Consider the following 22,396-nt stretch of genomic DNA (forward strand, 5'->3'; position numbering starts at 1 on the left):
AGGTGCCTGTCTACACTGGCCCTCTTGTGCAAGTATTCTTGCGCAAGAGGGCTCATCCCTGAACGGGAGCGTGACAGTATTTGTGCAAGAAGCACTGATTTTGTACATTACAAAGTCAGTGCTCTTGCACAAATTCAAGCGGCCAGTGTAGATAGCTGGGAAGTTTTTGCTTTTGCGCAAAATCATGCCAGTCTAGACCCACCCATACACTTAGGCCTAACTTTGTTTGATCAGAGTGCTCATTACTAATATATGGAAAAACCTATTGGGTTATCTAATCCATCTCCCCACTTTGGAAGTTGACACTGGAATATGTTCCGAATGTGACTGTATGGATTATAATCTTCTCCTATAGTCAGAGTGTTCATCTTTCCAAATAGTGAAGTAATTATTTTGTCTTTATAATCTGAAACATTATCCCAGAACTCAGCAAAGTTTGAAGACTGAAAAGTTATATAGTGGGACAAAAGATTATCATCAAATACCATTTAGATCACTGACTTTTTCACATCCCAAGTGTTACTCACTTATTTTTCCTAAATACTAGATGTTTGCTTTTGACTTTGAGCCTTTTGAGTTTCATGTTAACAATTGCTGGAAAACAACTAGGAGGACAAGACATTTAAAGAAAAAAATTGAATACCCAGATTTTCACATATTCAGCTGGTTTGAGGAACTAAGGTTATTTGAAGAATACTAAGAGCTGCCAACTCTTACTAGAATTGATTCATTGCCTTTGCAATAATTTATTTACTATTTAATGCCTTGTTCTCCCTACCTTCCCCCACCAGGTTTTCATTACCCATCTTTTGGATTTTTCCCTCTTTTTTCCCTCCCCCATCAGATTACTCCCACAATAATATTTTGTCCATTCTGTACTCAAGTTCCAACACATGCTGTCTTTATGCCATATAATTCAGAACTATTTCAAAATCTATTTTTACTTACATATACACAACTGGAGAAGTATTTATCCTATACATCAGGTTTATTTAAACCAGGGTTTCAGTCCAGTGACTTTAGGATAGGTAGCCAATGTTCAGTCCACAAAACTTCTTTCTGCCTCCTCTCTGAACTTCTTTCTATTAGGCTTTCTCCTAGCCATCAAGAGGCTTCCTTTTTCTCACAGGTCCCTTACGTTCCAACTATCAGAAAAGTGACTATAGAATGTTTTCTTTCCACCCTATTCCATTCCATACTTCCTCTGTTTATAACATTACACAGCCCTTCCCTCCAGCTCCAGCTGGGTGGGTCATTAATTAGGTCTGGTCCAGCCTCTAGGTGGGCCAAGTTTGCTGAATCATATTAGGTCTTTGTTCCATTCTATGTGGTAGCTCCCGCCCCCCTCATCACAGATGGCTTTGTTAAAACAAGGGACTGGCACTCAGCAAACCTCTGCCCCAGACTCCCTGTGTGAGTTAAGATGGTTCCTCTTCTGAAAAACAGAGATAATATTGCCTTTCTTCTGCTCTTCATAAATCACATTAAAAGCTCTTTGTGGTGGGCACTTTTACTTGCTATGTATTTGTACAGTGTCTAGCATAGTAGGACATGATTTCAAATGGGGCCTATAGACACATATTTAATACTACTAATAACAACAATAAACTACTTAAAATATTAAGGGTAGAGGATAATCTATACCTGTGGTCCCCAAAACGTTGTACCTTGCACTTCCCTTATTCTACCTCCAGAGCTAAGGCCAGGAGCAGGACTGTAATCTGGGAGAGAGGGTAGAGATGCAGACACAGGGGCTGAGGCTGGGGTCACAGATGGGGATTGCGGCAAAGCCGGGAGCAGAGCCTCAGATCCCCGGCAGTCAGAGCCCCAGGGCACAGAGCCATCAGCAGGAGTACTTGGTGTGGGACTGGGAGCTGGGACCAGCAACCAGGGTGAAGAGAAGAGCTGGTGGCATCTCTCTCTGTCCCCTGTTGGAGCTGGGCTGAGCCCTACCCATGCCCCTCATAACATTCCTCAGCATGCCCCACAATTTGGGGACCTTTGATCTATACTGGGGGTGGACAACCATTTCAAACCAAAGAGCCAAACTACATCGAAATTCAGAACAAGTAGTCAACAAAGAGCCAGTTTAAGAATGCTCATTTGCATGACTGAAAATACACAACTTAATATTATTGATAATTGACATGATGATTAATAATAGCACAAATGAAACATTGTACTCACAGACTTTATTTAATGGGACTTCTGCTGCTGCATCTTTTCACACATTTCTTCAAAGTTTACGTAATAACTGGTCAAATTCAGCTTCATGCACGCCTTCAGGAGGCAATCTTCTGTCAGTCTTGAGCGCAATTTACCTTTGATGTAATTCAAATGAGACAAAGCCTACTCACACACATAGGTGGAGCCAAACATTGAAAGTAAGGCAAGCTGACATTCCGCATGGTGTTGCAGGTGACAGGAAGTTCATTCCAAGTTTTCAGAATTAGATGATCATTGTTCTCCAGTTTCTTCATGTCATCCCACTTGTGCAATTTTGCCAATTCTGCACGTTGTCAAGCAAGGCATTCTAAATCAGAATTCAGCTGGACGATTTTTTCCACCCAGATATGGGTCTCCTTGAAATCTGCTATTTTCCATTTCCAAAATGCTGACTGAGATGCCTGGAATAACTGTCAAATCCAGTTCTTCAATGGATGCTTTGTGTGAATGAATCATTTATTTAAACAGAGCATGGTGTTTGCAAAAGTCAACAAAATAAGACTTGAATGCCATCATGAGCTCAGAAACAAACTGGCAAGCTGCTGCAAATCAAGGCTGTTACTTGGATTTTCTCTCTGACACAAATCATGAAACATTTGTAATATTTCAAAATGTGCCAGTCTGCCCATCTCAATATCTTAGATGAAGACAGCCAGTTTTGACTCAGATCCATACACTGCCTGCAACAGAGTCAGGACTGTATTTCCTGGCTTTTGTAGCTTAAGGTTCAACTCATTCAATGACCAGTAATGTTGACGAGATACTAACACTTGAGCAACCAGTCACAGTCTAAAAGCTCGGGTTGTTTGACACCCTTCATATCCAAAAATGACTTAATCTCATTAATGCAGGAGGCAAAACGAGACAAAACTTTGCTGCGACATAACCAGTGAACATTGCTGTGCATTATTAGCTTGGGGTATTCAGAATTTACTTCCTTGAACAACCAGTCCCATTACATTTCCGAGTTCGGTTCTACAAGATTGTGCACAAAGTGCCTCCTGATGCACAATGCAATGAAAGTTCAAAAGCAGGCAGTTTAACTATTCTGACAAAAGAGGGAATCCCCTGTGTTTGCCTCCCATGTTAGGAGCACTGTCCATATACACAATCACAAGATGATCCAACTGTATTTCTTTCTCATTTACAAAGGTCATCACAGTTTTAAGGCTGTCTTCACCCCTTGTTTGATTTTTCATTGGTAATATCTCAATCATTTCTTTGTGTATAGCATTTCCACACATATATCATCCCAGTATATACAAGTGATTAGGGTCACATATGTTGATTGTCTCGTCCAAAGAAAACACATATAAGTAGCTATATTCAAATTTTGCATTTGTTCCTTGTTGATTTGATGGGCCATTTTCATAGCTCTGTCATGAACTATTTTTGCAGATAATGGCATGTCTAGAATTTTCTGTAAGATTTTGTCCTTGCTGTGAAACTCATCAAATAGTTCATGACCAATTTTTAGCATGTATCTCTTCATGTAATCCTGGTCAACAAAAGGCTTCCCCTCTTGAATAACGCTGTATGAGCCTGCAAAACTTGCAGAGTTTAAGCTCCCACCTTTTTTTGACCATGTCCCAGGCTATTTTGCCCAATGTTCATTTTTCGCGGCTGCTCCTCACAGGCCTTTTTTCGTGTGCCAAACTCGGTGTATTTTGTAGCAAATGCTACATGTTTTGTCATGAAATGCCATTCTAACTTTGAGTTCTCTTTTGTTGGAGGACAGCTCACCTTATAAATGAGACAGTGTGGGGCTGCATAGCTAGCTACACATGCATACAAGTCTGTCTGCTCCCTTTGAAAAAATCCAATACTCGTCATCTTTCTTCCTCTTCACTATTTTTGCTATTGGGGGCCACAGAGTTCACCATCATGTATGATGTCAAAAAGATTTCTCGACCACTCAAATAAAAAGAGAATATGTACAACCACCCCAGTGAGTGAATGGTTGTTAAAATGCATAGTTAAAAGTGAAATAGACACAAAGAAGACCATCTTGAAATGTGTAATTATGTGATTTTAAATGTTTGAATTTACTTTTCATTTTAATTCAAAATGTTGTATGTGTTTTGGGAATGACAAAAGAGCCATATTTGGTTCCATACTGAGCCATATTTGGCTCTAGAGCCATAGGTTGCAGATCCCTGATCTATACAAAACAAAGAAATTCTAAGTAGTTTCTTGCATCCCATTAACTCAGCCTATCTTGCCCACGTATTATTACAAACGTTAATCCGATTGCTACAGTTCTCACGCAGGAATAATCCTCACTCTTTTGAGAAATCCCATGAATCCTGGTCAAATCCTAAATTCCTTATTCAGCCATTATTTCTGTGAGCTTCAATGTGAATTTTGCCTTAGTAAAGACTTGAGGATTAGGCCTAAAGCAGGGTACTGCTTGCCTGTGAAGAGAGTATTAGTGTAAGCAGGGTCAGGACAATTAAGAGTTACTTTCCTTTGAAGGTGGATGAAGGGTTGGGTGTTAAAATAGAGTGATAGACTTAACTCTGAGGTCTTGTTTTCACTGCTAAACAGGTGCATTTTTTTAACCTCAGAGTCAGTAATGTACATGAGCTATTCTGAGGTAAAACCATAGTGAAGACCAGTCACTTCATTTTATCATAATGTAAACTTGCCACGTTGAAACCCAAAAGGGTATATAGTTCTGTTCACCCGGTAAAAGAAACAGATGGTAAAAGTAAAATCCCTACTCTTCACTGTGTTTTTACCACATAACTCATGCATGTGAGTTACCCTCAGGTAAAAAACAAGGCACTTTTCTTTTTAAGCCATGAAGACAAGGCCTGAGCTTCTGCACTTTTGTCACTTTGAGTCAAAACCTTAATGTTACTTTAATGTAGGTTGTTTGATGGCGTTTACTAGACATATGCTCACAGTCACTGCACAATCTATTCTCCTTGCCAAGACCACAAATGCTCAGACTGCAAGCAGTAAAGAATGAATGACTGCTTTTTACAATTCTAAGAGCTGTAAAAAAGATAAATAAGACCTGGTAAACAATTTTAAGCACTCATTTACACATACTTTTAGTCTGTGTGTGAGAGGTCTCTCCCTCCCTATGTACGTTTATAGCTATACATATATTAATATGTTCCATCTGAAAGCACGGCCAGCATTTTAAACATGTATTTACATTCCCATATTCAATCTGATATACTAATATCTGAAATGATATTAAATTAATTTTAGTGTGGGTAACAGCTGAAGCAGGCTTTTGACATGCTATGATCACTGGATTTTTCATACATCAGTACTTTGAGAGCATACAAGGCTTTCTTACTTGGTCATAAAATGGAATAGAAATCCTATATTATATTTTAGGATTAGTTTCAAGGTTTCATTAAATGTTAATGTCACCTTTATCCGAAGTGGGTGCATCTTGCAATATATTTATAGCGGTAACAGCACCATGATATTTGTATTCCAATCAATACCTATAGTCAGTAACTCCAATCTGGCTTGGGCTGCTGCAGAGAAAGCAGCACTGACAGCAGGCTATAAGAAAGACTGGCTTGGGACACTGCAAGATAAAAAGCTTCAGGCTGTTAAGGTGTTTGGCCCTGGAGTATTACAGAGGAGAACAAGACCTAGAGCTTTGAGAGAGCTTTGTTTCATAGTGTGCGCAATGAGTAAATGAAACAACTAAGAAAGAAAGAGGTTTTTAGTCACAAACAAACAAGACACATTTTCCTTCTGTTTCTATATCTACAAAACCAAACTGGACCATTCAAAATAAAGTGAGTTGTTGTTTCCAGGGTGAGAAAAGAAATCCATACTAAAGAAAATGAATAGACAAAAAGAGTTCACTACAATGGGAGTAGCTGTCAGGTTTCATACATTTAAATTCCTGCTCCCAATATTGATTAACATTTTATCCATACAAATATGTAAGACAGCCATGCATTGTGCGAAAACAATGGCTTGGTGAATTGCAGGCTATATCCATCCATAAACATAAAATGCTCTACAAGAACAACATGGAAAACAAATCACGCATTGCATCATTATATTCATTAAACCGTTATACAAATTCTGCTTAATGCCCCTACCTCAAAAGAGCGCATAGAACAGTTAGCCTTTAAAGACTTAAGAGGTATATGCTCTGCTTGAGATGCATACATAACTTCCATTAGTGTCAGTGGAAGTGGACTTATGCACTGAAAGGGGGAATAGATACTGAAGATGCTAGTTTATATTAAAATGACCAACAACATGCCTGATTTATGCTTTAAAATGGAATAAATTAGAATCAGTGTTCACTTGGGGAAAAAATCTAAAACATTTCTTGAAGCCACAGCATTGGAGTCACAGATCCATTGCTCTGGAACTGCTCTGTCTGAAGCCAGTCAGGACTCTGGATAGCGTGACTTCCCTCAGGGCATTCTGTCAAGGCAAGGAGTCTCTTCAGCTTGAGGGTAATGGACGAAGGGACAGGTGTATCCTGGAGGTGAATGCATGGCTGCACAGATGATGTCAATGGGAGGACTTCAGCTTCCTTGACCACGTTCTGGGAAGGAGGACTGCTGAGAAAATATAGGGCCTTCTGACCAGTGCCTTTGTGCACTGACTTATCAACTTAGGGAGAAAGTCTTTAAACTAGGTTCAAAGGGGACAGACAAAAAAATCCCACCCATAAGCACAAAAAGGCAACCTTAAAAGAAGGCTAGATTGTAGAGGAGGCAGTGGGCATGGAGAATTACAAATGGGTCATTGGAGTAACAAGAGGGAAATGAATCTGCTCAACATCTTAGATGCCTATACACAAATACGAGAAGTATGGGAACAAGAAGTAGCAGTATTAGTGCTGTGACGGACCCAGACCAGCTGGCTGTCACACTCTAATGGAGGGCAGATATGTTGGGCTCTGGGTGAACAGTTTCCTTCCACCCTTAGTAAACAGGGCTGAGCCTGCTGCAGCATAATCAGGCAGGAACCCAGGGCCAATTAAGAGCTTGCCAGAGGCAGCAGGCTAGTCAGAGCACCTGTAGCCCATTAAGGCCTTGGGCTTGTTTATCAGGTCTCCTTGCAGGGAGGACAGGAGCTTAAGATCTGTGAGTGAGAATGTGTACATTGGGTGAAAGCTGTGGTTTGCAAGCAAGGCAGAGTGCTGTGGAGGAGCAGGATGGACTTGCTCACCTACTAGAGAATAGGTACTGGGAGGGATTGTTTGGGTAAGTAGCCCAGAAAAGAAGCTACCAGATTGGCAGTAGCTGAAACCCTGTCTGCTGCTGTTGCCTTAGGGTTCCTGGGCCACTACCTAGAGTAGTGGATGGGCCCGGTTCCTCCCCAACCGTCCCCACACCACTACAGAGACTTTCCCTGACAGGAGAGAGTAAGTTTCACCCCAAATTGGCGTATCCTATGAAGATTATGGCTCCGTAGGGTGTGATCTTTGCCTCTAGAAAAGAAGAGTATGAGCGGAGGGTCATAGCAAGCCTCTGAGGCAAACACTATCCACCAGAAGCAGGACCCTCAGGGCATGGCCAGAGTTTTGCCACAGAACATAATCTAAATTATTATTTAATTGACATTGCAGAGTGGGTGGGGTAAATCTCATGGCTGATATAGTAGTAGAGAGAGGTATATCTTGGTTCCGGAAGGGCAAACAGGAAAAATGAGGGTATAATGCATTATATACCAAGTATATATACAATTGGTCTGAAAGCCACAGGGATGTGAGAGACATACAGTTGCAAGTCATTGTGTAAAGCTAAAAGGAGAACAAATAGAGGTGATACCATTATAGAGATCTGCTATCGATTGGGAAGCTGACAAACTTGCTGGGTCCCAGAACAAGGTGGGAGCGGGGGGCATGGCTCTGTACTCCAGGAAGGGATGAGGCCTTGGGCAGAAGGGGCATGGCTAGAGCCAGCCCTCTGCCGTACCCTCACCTCACTGGGCCCCTGCCCAGACAGGTGACCAGAGTGTACCACCTGGGGCTCAAGTGGTGATTTGAAGGACCAGGGCTCCAGTTGCCAATGCTGTTGCAGTACCAGAGGATAGCGAACAAGACCTGATAGTAAACGGGGACTTAAACTATTCACATCTCTGTGGTAAAGGTAATATGACAAAGCCCAATAACTTCTTGGAATGTAATCAGAACAACATTTAGTTTCAGAAAGTGGATTCAGTAAGCAGGGATACTTGATTCTGATCAATTGGGAAGAATTGGTTTCAGATCTGAAGGTGGAAGGCAATTCGGGTAAAAATGATCTGAAAATGGTACATTTCATGTTTCTGAGGAAAGAGAAAGGGTAGGAAAGTTAATATTATGGATTTTTTTAAAAAAGCAGATAAACTCAGAGAACTTGTAGGGAAGATCTCCTGAGAAGAGAAATCTCAGGGTAAAGGACTTCAGAAAAGCTGGCATTTTGTTAAAAACACTATGTTGAAAGCATAATTGCAGACTATCTAATCAGAAATCAAAATAAAAATAGTAAGAGGCTAATTAGGTTTTATCACGAGACTTTAATAATCTGAAAATAAAAAAGGAATCTCAGAAGAGAGGTAGACATGGATGAATTGCTAAGGGGGAGTACAAAAGGACAACACAACCATATAAGGACAAAATCAGAAAGGCTAAGACAAAAATCAGACATATCTAGTAGAAAGGGACATAAATGTTCATAAAAAGAGATTCATTAAAAACAATTAGGAGCAAGAGAAAGATGAAAAAAAGTATAGGTCCTTTACTTAGTGGGGAAGGAGATAATACCTGATGACATCAAGAAGGCTGAGGTATTTAATGCCAGTTTGGCTTCAGTCTTCACTAGAAAGGCTAATGGTGTCCAGAAACTCAACACAGGGAATTTAGGAAGGTACAGAAGCTAAAACAGGGAAAAAAGAGCTTAAAGAATATTTAGATAAGTTAGATCTATTCACATTGGTAGACTCTGCTGAAGTTCATCCTAGGGCACTTAATAGGAACTACTGAAGCAATCTCAAAACTATTAGCTATTATCTTTGAGAACTCACATAGAACAGGTGAGGTCCCAGAGGACAAGAGAAGGGCAACCATAGTATCTATCTTTTAAAGGGAAACAAAGAGGACTGGGGAATTATAGACCTTTCAGGCTAACTTTGATAGTAGGAAAGATATTGGAAAAAGTTATTAAACAATCAATTTGTAAGATCCTAGGGGAAGATAGTTATAAATAATAGCCAACATGGATTTGTTAAGAACAAATCATGCCGAATCAATCTAAGTTCCTACTTTGACAGACTTACTGGCCTAATACAGGTGAGGGAGCAGTAGACATGATTTACTGGCCTAATGCAGGTGGAGGAGCAGTAGACATCATGATTTTTAGTAAGGATTTTGGCATAATCCCACATGATATACTCATAAGTAAACCAGGGAAATGTGATCTAGATGAAATTAACATAAGGTGGCTGCATAAATGCTTGAAAGACCATATTTAATGGTTTCTGTCAAAGTGGGAAGGTATAGCTAGTGAGGTTTCAAAGGGGTCAGTTCTGGGTCTGGTACTTTTCAATATTGTTATTAATGACTTTGAGAATGGAGTGGAAAGTATGCTTATAAAATTTGTGTTTGACGCCAAGTTGGGTGGGGATAGGGGTTGTTACAAGCACTTTAGAGGACAAGACTAGAATTCAAAACTACTTTGAAATATTAGAGAATTGGTCTGAAATTGGCAAGATTAAATTCAATAAGGATAAGTGCACAGTATTACACTTAGGAAGGAAAAATCAAATGCACAACTACAAAATAGGGCATAAATGGATAGATGATCGTGCCACTGAAAAATATGTGGGGGTTAGAGTGGATCACAAATTGAATATGAGTCAACAATGTGAGGCAGCTGCAAAAAGGCTAATATAATTCCAGGGTATATTAAAAAGATGTAATACATAAGACATGAGGGGCAATTGATCTGATCTACTTAGCACCAGTGAGACCTGAGCTGTAATACCATGTCCAGTTCTAGCACCACATTTTAGGAAAGATGTGAATAAACTGGATACAGTCCAGATGATAGCAACAAAAATGGGAAAAGGTTTGAAAAATATATCGTAAGGAAAGATTAAAAAGGGCATGTTTAGCCTTGAGAAAAGAAAATTGAAGGAGAGACCTAAAACAGTCTTCAAATATGTTTAGAGCTATTATAGGAGACAGTGATCAATTGTTCTTTATGTCCAGTGAAGATAGGACAGGAAGTAATGGGTTTAATATGCAGCAAGGAAGATTTAGGTTAAGATATTGGGAAAAAACTTTCTAACTCTAAAGGTAGCTAAGTTTTGAAATAAGCTTCCAAGTAAGGCTGTAGAATCCCTGTCCTGGAAGTTTTTAAGAACAAGTTAGACAAACAGCTGCCAGGGATGGTTTAGATTTACTTCGTCCTGTCTCAGCACAAGGGACTGGAGTTTTGAGGTTCCTTCCAACCCTACATTTTTGTGAGTAATAAAATAAAATAATACCACTACCACCGCCACATTTGGATTCTATATCACCTTTTCTCCATGGATCTCAAGATGCTGTTGCAACATTAGCAAATTTATCCACACATCACTTTGGTAAAGTAGGAGGAAGTATAATTTATACCATTTTACAATGGGGGGAATTGAGGCATAGCATTGCTTAGTGTCACGTGAGAAGTCTCTGGTACTCTCAGGAGTAGGACCCAGATCTCATTATTCCCATTTTAATGCCTTAACTACTGACACCAGATTGTTGGATACAAAGAGAACTTGCAATTTTTCTGGCTGTCTAGCTGTAAGGCCTTGTTTCCATGGCACAGTGGATTGACACTGCAGCGACCGATCCACAGGTGGTTGATTTATCATGTCTGCTTAGACACAATAAATCAATCTCTGAGTGCTCTCCCGTAAACTCCGGTACTCTACCAGGATGAGAAGAGTAGTTGGAGTCAACAGGAGAACAGCTCCCTCTAACCTTACTGCGAGGAAGACACTGTGATAAGTATATTGTCTTCAGCTATGCATAGGGTAAGTCGATAAGGTCTAAGATTAAACACTGCTCAGCTGTTTAGTATCATCACATATTGTCTCTGTAAATCAAAGCCTGGGACACCACTTACTCGATATAATATGTACATACAAAACACAATTTCCCCTCAGTTTTTGCATGCAAAATATATAAGATAAAATTAAAAGTAAAGTTAGAGTTGCTCCCTTTCTAAAAAATATGGAGCCTATAAATTAACCCATTTATTGCCTTTAGATAAAAGGATAATGCTCCCAACCGAAAGTATAGGGCTTGTTAAAATATTAACTGTACTCACAGCTACATGGCAAAACAATAATAGAGCAAATTCTGCCCTTAGTTACCCCTGTGTGGCTTCACTAGGCACTGCTGCAGGATAACAGGGCAGAATTTAACTCTCACTGTAAGGAAAACTACAAATAAAAAAAGAATCATGAAACCTTTTTAACAGCAGCAAAATGCAGCGGCAGAGTATTCGACTTGGAAGAGCATGTGCAGAATTAACAATACACACATATTTTGCTTGAAAGTTTCTAAAATTCCAGTAGATGGCAGTGAGTAACAGTGAGAAATTGGAATGCTGCATAGTAAAGATAATTTCTATCAGTGAAACTAAAAGGATACTAGATTCATTTAGGAACTAAATGGCACAGATGTGGCAGGTACATGAAGGCACCTAAACAAACGAAATACATTTTTCACAGGCTGATGGCTTCTAAGTCAGCCTTAGAAGGTGACATTTTCTTGATCCCTATATTGCCTCTTTGCATCTTTTCATTGGGCAGGCACCACAGCTTTATGCCATGATGCAGCACCGTGAGGGCAGGGATTATTAGTTTTACAATATAGAAAACAATTCACTGTGTTACATTAATAAAAATGCAGAATGTGTTTTTAGATTGCTCATTTTGCATATAACTCTCTTTCCTGGAGGACATAATGAATTGAAGTGGGTATGCAATTTAATTCATTACAGCTGTCAAAAGGTAAGCAGTGCTGCATTTGATTTGTTTCTGTGCCTCTTGCAGGTTGGCGTGGAGGTGCTAGTCATTACACTTCATTTTGTGAACTACCCAGGTGTTGAAAACAAATAAAAGAAAAGGTTACAGGGTAGAGTGGGAGCAGAGCTCGTTTTCTATAGATGTGAATAGCATGATGGAAGAAAGAGCAGAGTTATATACCAGCTAGTCCCTAGTGCACTGATGCAAAGGTTAACTCCTTTGTCTAATTAGACTACACCAGCAGTAAAATCCAAATCTGAATGCATTCACTGTCATCCCAATACAGTATGTCTTTGCTAGGAAAGTGGAAGTGAGCTACTTTTAGAAGTAATTATACCGAACCATCTACAGTCCCATTCCTTAACAAAAAATTGTGTAAAATCCATTTTTCCTGCTAATAACATCCATGTAGTTTGATGCTTAATAAGACCTATCTTGTCCGACATCAGGACAAGTCAGCAAAAATAAGTCTGTGTACCTGAGTCCTAGTTTCTGGCATTACCCTGAGTCACCAGTAAAGTTCTGCATCTGTTGGAAGATACTAGAATACAAAATCTTATTACAAAAAAGGAGTTTGTAGTAGGATATCTAAAGTCCAAAACCCAGGCAAGGGGAATAAGCGTCCTATACAAAATAAAGTGTATGTAACTTTCCAGTCTCACCTACTACATTAAAAGTGAGATTATGTTCATATGCTTAATTGCTTGATGATGCACTAATGTTTCTTTTTCCCATAATCGAGAATTATAGTAGCCAACTAGCATCAAGGAAGGAGTGAGTATAGGACAGCTTTGCAGAGGCTATCCTAGTGCTTCATATTAAAATAAGACTAAATAACTCTTAAGTTTTGGACCATAAACTGATTGCCCTAGAGGTCAAGAAGGATCTTTTTCATTGTACAGCAGTGCAGAATAGATTAAGTATGTTTTTCTGACGCATCAGGTATTGCTAGTTCTGGAGACAGAATACCAAACTTTATGGACTGATGGTCTGATCCGGCATGGCTAATCCTATGTTGCTATTTCCCTTGCATTTTTTTGTAACAGATTTTATTATAATGTTTATGTGATAAAATGGGCACAGCTGGTACATTCCTAACCTGCTTAGAGCACATCCTTTACTGAGCAATAATAAAAGTGAATCAGAGTGAATGGACAGCACAACCATTAAAGCAATAGCAAAACCTGTTTTGGATTTGGAATGCAATGAATTCAGACAGATCACTTAACTTCTTGGGTATGTTAGGAATGTCATCAGGTACATTTTTCACAGATATCTAACACTGTCAAGCCTAATAAACTTTTATTTGCTGTGCTGTTTCCCTGTGTTGACTGTTATTCCTTTTTGTTTATAGCCCAGTGGGTTATACAAGTTGTTATATATCTTGTTAGGTCCAAAATACGTTAGAAGCAGGTTGATGAGCTTTTTTTACAACGTTGTTGTTTTTTCACACATGCCCTTTCTTATGGTAGTGCAATTGATTGGGCCTTCATCCAATACTGTAGTTTCCATCATAGGTGTAAACTTCTCACTCCCCCCCACACCCAATCTTGGCCCTGACCCCATTCCATCCCTTCCCCTAAGCACTTACCCCTGCCATTCCTTTTTCCCACCTCCCTCCACTCTTCCCATTCCCTCCTGGAGCATGAATGCCATGAATCAGCTGTTTGTGGCACTTTGGAAGTGCTGGAGGGAAGGGACAGAGTAGGCAAGTGCAGGGCTGCTGGTGCACTAAAGGCATGGGCAAAGCAGGGGAGCTTGGTACAGGTAGGTGCTCTGCACCCACTCATTTTTTCCTGTGGTTGCTCCAATCGTGGAGCAGACAGAGCAATCACCTGTGATTTACATTTGCGTCATCCAGAGCATGATGAGCTTCTTTTTGGCCAGGAGCAGGACCCATGTATTCCTGGCCTGTATGCTGCAACATGCAAACCTAACTTCTCTGGGAATCTGAAAGGCTTGCAGCAGTACAAATTGAGTGCAAAATCATTTCAGAACACCTGGTTCAAATTAAATGTATCTAAACCATACACATAAGTGTGCATCAAGTGTAACACTTATATGGAACTTTGTTCTGTGGTGGCATCACACCCCGTAACAATTTGCATAATAAGTTGGATTTAGGGATTGCAAATGAGATAGCTGCTGCCTCATGTGAGATGCGGTAGAAACATAATGAGATACAATCTCTCTCCAAAATGTTTACAGTCTACAAAACAGGTAACAGGTGAGGTGGTGTGTGAGGGGAATTGTTATAATTTTGATGTGACAGATGGAGAACTTAGACACAAGAAAAAGTTGTTGCTTGCCCAAGGTGACACAGAAAGTCTGTGGCAGAACCAAAACCAGACTCCTGAGCCCTAATCCAGTGTCTTAACCACAAGTTCATCTTGTTGCATAAATATGATTGCTACCAAGGGGTAATGATGCATTCAGGAAGAGCAGACATTCCCAGTTAGTATTCCGCCGAAGAAAATTCATGTAAAACTGAACAAATATGTGCCAAGTCTCCATGCTATAGATTTGGCAAAGACTGATACAATACCTTTTTACACCAAATGTGGAGAATCCTTCTTTATTTCCTGATACTGAGGGTAGCAATTTGCAAGAAACTAGATTGATATTGTTTTGGGCAAAGGGAATTAAGTCCAGAACACACAGCTTTTAAATCAGATAGAACTGGCAAAACAGAATCTTCTTTAGTACCAAGTAAAGTAAAGAAATAGAAATCAGAGAAGGAATTGCCCTGCTGTCTTGTCAGAATCTGAACAAGGGCAAAGATTTGAAAAAGACACAAGTATTAATGTGCTGACTTGAACATCCCTTCTTTAGTACCAAGTAAAGTAAAGAAATAGAAATCAGAGAAGGAATTGCCCTGCTGTCTTGTCAGAATCTGAACAAGGGCAAAGATTTGAAAAAGACACAAGTATTAATGTGCTGACTTGAACATCCCTTAAATATTACACTCCACAGCCATTAGAACATTTTGTAATTACAGGGATTCTGGTTTTGCTATATGTGTAAACTCACTGTCAAATTCAATAGTGGGTTTAAATCAGTCTAAGTCTGGAAGGAATCTAAATTAGAGTGACTTGCAGCTTCTTCTGTCTCACTCAGTTTATAAATTATATCCGCCTGGACTCCCTCTGGTTTATTTAAACTCTCACCCACCTACCAATATGTAATTTACGTTACTTGTCTCAAGTGATCTTTGAATATCATCCACTTAGTCTAGCTACTTATAGGGAGTCCACATTAGTTTAGTTTAATGCATATGTTGGGGGCTAGAAGAGAAAGTGCATCAAGAAAAGTAGCCAAAAAGAGGTTTGTAATGAAGTAGGCCATCAAAGTGGCCCTGATCCTCATCTGGTATAAACTGGCAAGATTCTACTAAAGTCAAGGCAGCTATGCCAGCTCACAGAAATTGAGGATTTACCCCCGCCCCCTTACACGAGCATCTATCTCTTCTGACTTCTCAGTATTTAGATTATGCCCACTCAGAGTACCTTGCTCTCAGCATTGGTAAATGGGTATAAGATGTTTTAAAGGAATCTAACAATAGAAGGAAGTCTAATATAAGGGAATTTAAGTTGGACTAATTTACATTACTTACAAATCACCTCTGAATTTGGCCTGGTCTATTCTCACTTTCATGTCCTATATAACTTTTAATTCAGCATGTTGATATTTTCTCAGTAAACTAGAATAGTATATAAAGGAAAAAGAGAAAATTTGATCACACCAAGGCAAATTTCCTTTTATTTACACCACTGTGAATCTAGAATTCACCAGGTAAGTGAATGAAGTTACTCCATGTTTCTGCTAGTGCAACTGAGAACAGAATTTGACCACTTTACGCAGATAAGGGACAATGACTTATGTGAAATTCAAACCTGCTGTGATATTCTTGGGGGTTTGAAATCTGTTACGAGAGCCAGGTTTTTTCATGTGAGTAGGAGAAATGGCAGGCTTTGTCACTGAATTGTAAGATGGAGATATAAAATTCAACATCTCATGGTTTATATACTTCAGATTAAAATCAGGATTTGAATTCTTTAATGTTTAAACAGTGTGTGAGTTGGGTTGGTGCCTCTCTGCTCCCACTGTAATCAGCAGGAATTTTGCCCCTGACTTCTTTGGAAGCAGATTGAAGTCCCATGTTTGCTATTTCTGTGACCTCTTGGAAGCTGGGTGAGATGTGGAATTTCTGAGAAAGCTGCAGCTTTTAGTCCACCCCATGCTAGCTGGCTGATGGATTGGCATGAGAAAAAGCGCTGCATTTTGGCAAGGTGATGAATGCTACTAGAAAAAGTAGTGAGCCAAGAGAAAATAACCAGGATGGAAAGCCAAACAATAATCCACACCTTACTCCAGGAGATATACTACTGTAATTTCCTACAGACGGAACAATTCTGTTTATAGTTAATAAAGTAAAATGAGTAATTAAATAGGGTGTAACAGCATGTCGTTTAGTCTAATGTTAACATGGACACTTCTTGAAATAGCCATTGACATTATGAAAGTTTCAATATGGTTCCAACATCTCAAATTTGAGAGATAAAAATACCCCCAACTAATCATGAATTCCTAAAATAAAATATTTTAAAATAGTGGACAAATGACTATTTTAAAAAATGAGAAAAGTGTCATCATATATGCTGTGAAACCACATATGGCATAATTTCAATCTGTGAGAGAGATTCAGATTGCTTGTAATAAAACATAAGCTAAATGGTGGTATTGTTCCAAAAGTGGGATTTAGCGGTCTGCCTAGAAAAATACTAGCTTGTATGTTTTTCTGTCTCCTATTGCTTTGAATGGAGAAAGAAGCCAAAAGCCCCATTTTCAATATTGATAGAAATGTAGCCATGTTATTCTGGTGTAGCTGAAACAAAATACAGGACTATGTAGCACTTTAAAGACTAACAAGATGGTTTATTAGATGATGAGCTTTCGTGGGCCAGACCCACTTCTTCAGATCAAATAGTGGAAGAAAATAGTCACAACCATATATACCAAAGGATACAATTAAAAAAATGAACACATATGAAAAGGACAAATCACATTGCAGAACAGAAGGGGGATGCGGGGGGGGGGGGGGGGGCGGGGAAGGGGAAAGGTAAATGACTGTGAGCTAATGGTATTGGAGGTGGGGAAAGGTAAATGTCTGTGAGCTAATGGTATTAGAGGTGATAATTGGGGAAGCTATCTTTGTAATGGGTAAGATAGCTAGGGTCTTTGTTGAGACCCACGCGTAGAGTGTCAAATTTTAGCATGAATGACAGTTCAGAGAATTCCCTTTCAAGTGCAGATTTAAAAGGCTTCTGAAGCAGGATGCAGGTAATTAAGTCGTTGAGACAGTGTCCTTTCTGGTTGAAATGGCAAGAAACTGTTTTTTCTTTGTGATCCTTTCTAATATCTGTTTTGTGGGCATTGATCCTTTGGCGAAGTGTCTGAGACGTTTGTCCAATGTACATAGCAGACGGACACTTTCGGCACATTATAGCATAAATTATATTTCTGGATGCGCAGGAATATGTATTCTTGATCTTATAACTCACTTGGTTAGGTCCAATAATGGTATCAGCAGAGTGAATATGTGGGCAAAGCGGGCAATGGAGTTTGTTGCAAGGGAAGGTACCAGGGTTGGTATTAGTGTGGTATGTCCTGTGGTTGTTGGTAAGAATCATCTTGAGGTCAGGTGGTTGTCTATAGGAGACTATGGGTCTGTCTCCCAGAGCCTGTTGGAGTTTAGTATCCTGTTCCAGTATAGGCTGTAGTTTATTGAAATGTGTTGGACAGGTTTAAGTTGGGGGCTGTAGGTGATGACAAGTTGTGTTCTATTGTTGGTTTTCTTGGGTCTGTCTGAAAGTAATACCATTAGCTCACAGACATTTACCTTTCCCGGCCTCCCCTGCATCGCCCTTCTGTTCTGAAATTTGATTTGTCCTTTTCATATGTGTTCATTTTTTTAATTGTATCCTTTGGTATATATGGTTGTGACTATTTTCTTCCACTATTTGATCTGAGGAAGTGGGTCTGGCCCACGAAAGCTCATCATCTAATAAACCATCTTGTTAGTCTTTAAAGTGCTACATACCATTTTCAATATGTCTTTCAATTTACAACTCTCTTGAAGCTGGGTAGAAATGAGGGACTCACCCTTTTGATTGTCAGTTTTCTATGAAAAAACATTGGAATAATAATAAAAATGTGTATTGTAGTAGCACAGGTTGAAAATTACTCAGTATTTTAAAATATGCATTTTCAACATGCATAATTCATTAGATTGAACAGAAAAATGCCATATTTTAAAAATGCATAAATCAGTACTAGAAGGCACATGGTATCACGCCACTAACAAGAAAATGTCCTGATCTTCTTCAAGGAGACTTTGAAATTGAAGCACCAGTGTTTTTCCAATACATTATAAGGCTGAAAGCAAAATCTTTGTTCCATTGTCCTTTTCAGTATCACATGCAAACCATCCAATGGAAACTATAATACAAAGCATTATCTATGGTCATTAAGGGTATGTCTACACTACCCCGCTAGTTCGAACTAGCGGGGTAATGTAGGCATACCGCACTTGCAAATGAAGCCCGGGATTTGAATTTCCCGGGCTTCATTTGCATAAACTGGGCGCCGCCATTTTTAAAACCCCGCTGGTTCGAACCCCGTGCCACGCGGCTACACGTGGCACGAACTAGGAAGTTCGGAGTAGGCTTCCTAGTCTGAACTACCGTTACTCCTCATTCCTCATTCAGGGCACTCCAGGCACTCCTGCTTTGCTGTCCCTCATCGAGTTAGACAAGCAAGTGGGGAACCCTGAGAACTGTCTGTCTGGGGTGGGGGTTGGGTCCCTTTAAGCACAGCCCTCGGCTAGCCTGAGGCAGCAGCTCCACACTCTAAGTCCTAACCTGATGCCCTGCTGGCACTGCTTCCGGCCAGCCTTAACTTCGGTTCAGGGTCCACTCAATGTGGACATGCTATTTCGAATTAGCAAAACGCTAATTCGAACTAGTTTTTAGGTCTAGATGCACTAGTTCGAATTAGCTTATTTCGAATTAACTAATTCAAATTAAGTTAGTTCGAATTAGTGCTGTAGTGTAGACATACCCGAATGGTAAACAATAGTGAGATATGATTTTGACAATTTGGGTTTGAAACACAGGCCCAACCCAAATATGTACCCTGGCAATAAAAAAATAATACAACTCCAAACAAAATACTGCAGGTACAACACTGTTTCAAGATATTTGGTAGGCAGTACGTGGAATGACACCATTGTTGCAGGCAACTGGTGGACCCTGGCTGTCAAATCACTCCTTAGTGAGAGATTAACAGGATCTGCTGGTGCTGAGGAGAGGCCTTGCTCTGTGATCATCTGAGGGTGAAGTATCAAACCAAGGGCAAGCAAATTTCTTTGGAAATGATATTAAGATGTAAAGATGCAGTTAAGTACAATTACAGCTCTTAATGCTGATGTCGTCTTTTCCTTTGCTGGGGATAATCATCCTGATGGCTGTGCTGGTTTCTAGTCCATGTTGCCGCACAAATATAACAATGACATGGCTATGCAAGGGGTCTAGGCTAACAACCAGGCCTCCCTCTGACCTGGAAGAGGAAGGATCCTCTAAGAACCCTTGGTGGGCGGCCCAGCCCCACCCACAGGAAGCAGGGAGGTGGGATCCAGGGTATAATAGCTCAGCACTCAGTTGAAGCCCGATGGCAGAACAGGCCAGATGCTTGGTCCTAGTTCCTGCAGAGACGGGCCCAGCCATGCTGGTCCCCACGGGAGGACTGGGTTGGGCTGACAGAACCCCCTGCCAGATCCCAGCGACTGGCCCGGACCCCGGAGACTGCAGCCACGGCCCAAGGATCCGCCAAGGCCTCCAGGACCTCTGCTGGAACCTAATGACTGGGGGCGGGCAATCAGCTTCATGCAGCTGTCACCCACAAGCACTGCCATCCCAGTGCCCATTGGCCAATTCCAACCCATTGGAAGTGTGGAGCTGGTCATTGGGGAGGGTGGGGGGAGAGGGGAATATTGTGCAGAGCCCTGTGGCCCCCCCACCTAGGAGCTGGGCCTGTTGCCGGTCACTTCCAGAGTGCAGCACAGTGTCAGAAACGATTGGGACTAGCCCAGTGGTTTTTCAAAGAAAGGGTCATAACCCAGCCTTAGCCAGGCAGCACCACTGAGTGGACTTTTAACGGCCCGGTCAGCAATGCTGACCAGAATGACTAGAGTCCCTGGGAGGCTGAGCAAGATAACCCAATGCCTTACATTCCATGACTCCGTACTGCGTCACAACTCACACTTTGAAAACCACCGACTTAGAAGACCTGTTGATTTTAAAAGGATTAATTGTTCACTCTGGCTGTGTCTACACTGGGACACTTATTCTGGAAAATCAGCCGCTTTTCCGGAATAAGCTGCGAGCTGTCTACACTGGCCACTTGAATTTCCGGAAAAGCAACGATGCTCTACTGTACAAAATCAGCCGCTATTCTGGAAAAGCTACGCTGCTCCCGCTCGGGCATAAGTCCTTATTCCAGAAAAGCTTTTCCGGAAAAGGGCCAGTGTAGACAGCTTTTCTGGAAAAGCAGAAGAAACGGAAAAAAGCAGTTTGGACGCCGCGAGACCCCGTAGGAGCCCTGGACTTCCTGCTAACCCGAGCTCTTAAAGAGCTCGGAGGCTGCTGGGCGCCCGTGGCAGGAGCCTGCTGGAGACCCTGCTGCTTCAGCTCTGCCACGTGCCGCTGTGCTGCCCAACAGCCACCTCTCAGCCCAGCATGGCAGCTCTGGGTGGTGAGCCACCTGCACCCGCAGAGGAGGAAGCCCCCAGGGGCCGTAAACGCCGGGCCCCATCCTGGACCTGTGGCAGGAGGAGGAGGCCCTGCTGTCCCGCCGCCGTAATGCGGACCTTTACAGGCGGCTGGCACAGAACCTGGCGCAGCAGGGACCCCCCGGCCGCAACTGCGAGCAGGTGCGCTCAAAGGTTAAAGAACTTCAGCTGGGGTATGTGCGGGCCACTGAGGGTAGGGGGGCAGGACCCGATGCCTGCCCCTATTATAACCGGCTGAATTCTTTTCTGGGCCAGCCAGCCAGAAGCCCCAGCTATCCCCGTGGACACCTGCCAGCGCCCTCCCATCAACCGTCCCACCGAGCCAGGGGAGGGAGAGGACAGCGCCAGCGCGTCCGGCGGTGAGGAGGCCAGCATAGCCACCGCCCAGCAGGCCCCCTCCAGCAGCTCTTCCAAGGCTGAGGCCAGGGAGGAACCCACTGGTGAGTTTGTGCTGTTTGCACTCCCAAAGGGTGGGGGGTGGAGGTGGGGGGGAGCCAGGTGCCCGGAGGGAGGACGGGGAGAGGACGTCACTCAGGCCACGTGAGCTGCATGCTGCATAGCATGAGGCAGCAAGCAGCACGTGCAACCACGTGCAGCCTGGTGACCAAGCGGCACGTGGCCGCGGCAGGCAGCTGCAGGGCACGCCTGGGACCGTGCTGCTCACACACATTCGGCGGGACCAGGGGAAAGGGTGGATGCCGGCTGGAACCGGCCAGGGCCCCAGGGACTCAGCCCAGAGCCCGCAGCTCTGCCAAGGGTGCAGCACGGAGAACAGCATACTGTCCCATGCCTTGCTGTGAGGCACAGCCAGCTGCTATTGGGTACACCGCAGTGTCACGGTCCTGTGACCGTGGACCCCCACCGAGCCCCTCGCCTGCTCCCGGTGCCTTGGCTGCCTCCCCGAGGGAAGTCTCCACTGTGGCCACACATGTCCCTGGGCTTGCGGGAGGGATAGCGGGAGGGAGAAGGGCCCCTGAGTTTTGCTGCAAGGATGGAACATCCCCCCACCCAGTCACTCTTCTGGTTCCATCCAGGAGATATCCCATGCAAGGGGATCTGAGAGCCCAGACCGCCTCTGCCAGATGTGCTCCCAGGCACTGCGTGGGGATGCATCTTGCTCCCTGTCAAACACCAGTGATTAGCCCAAAGCTTTTCACAGTCTCCACCGGCAGGGAGTTCCACAGGTGAACGCAGCACAAGCACCCTCCCGCCGTCCACGGGGCCAGGATACAGACCGGTGCTTACAATACTGGAGGGAGGACCCTACTCCAGGGGCGGTTCTCCTTGCAAACATACAACACGGGGGCAGTAGGGGAACCGAGT

At 42.2% G+C, this 22,396-nt stretch overlaps 1 protein-coding gene across 1 annotated transcript in view; it reads left to right on the forward strand.

The window, feature by feature from the left end:
* The window catches only part of LOC142830640 (uncharacterized), a 62,861-nt gene that overhangs the window by 27,359 nt on the left and 13,106 nt on the right, over positions 1 to 22,396 (forward strand). Inside the window, exon 3 of the mRNA XM_075937117.1 lies at positions 21,113 to 21,246. Within this exon, the coding sequence (XP_075793232.1) occupies positions 21,113 to 21,246 (134 nt within the window). The remainder of the gene's footprint in view (positions 1 to 21,112; positions 21,247 to 22,396) is intronic.

Source organism: Pelodiscus sinensis, chromosome 9, assembly GCF_049634645.1.
Source record: "Pelodiscus sinensis isolate JC-2024 chromosome 9, ASM4963464v1, whole genome shotgun sequence".
Lineage (NCBI taxonomy): Eukaryota > Metazoa > Chordata > Testudines > Trionychidae > Pelodiscus > Pelodiscus sinensis.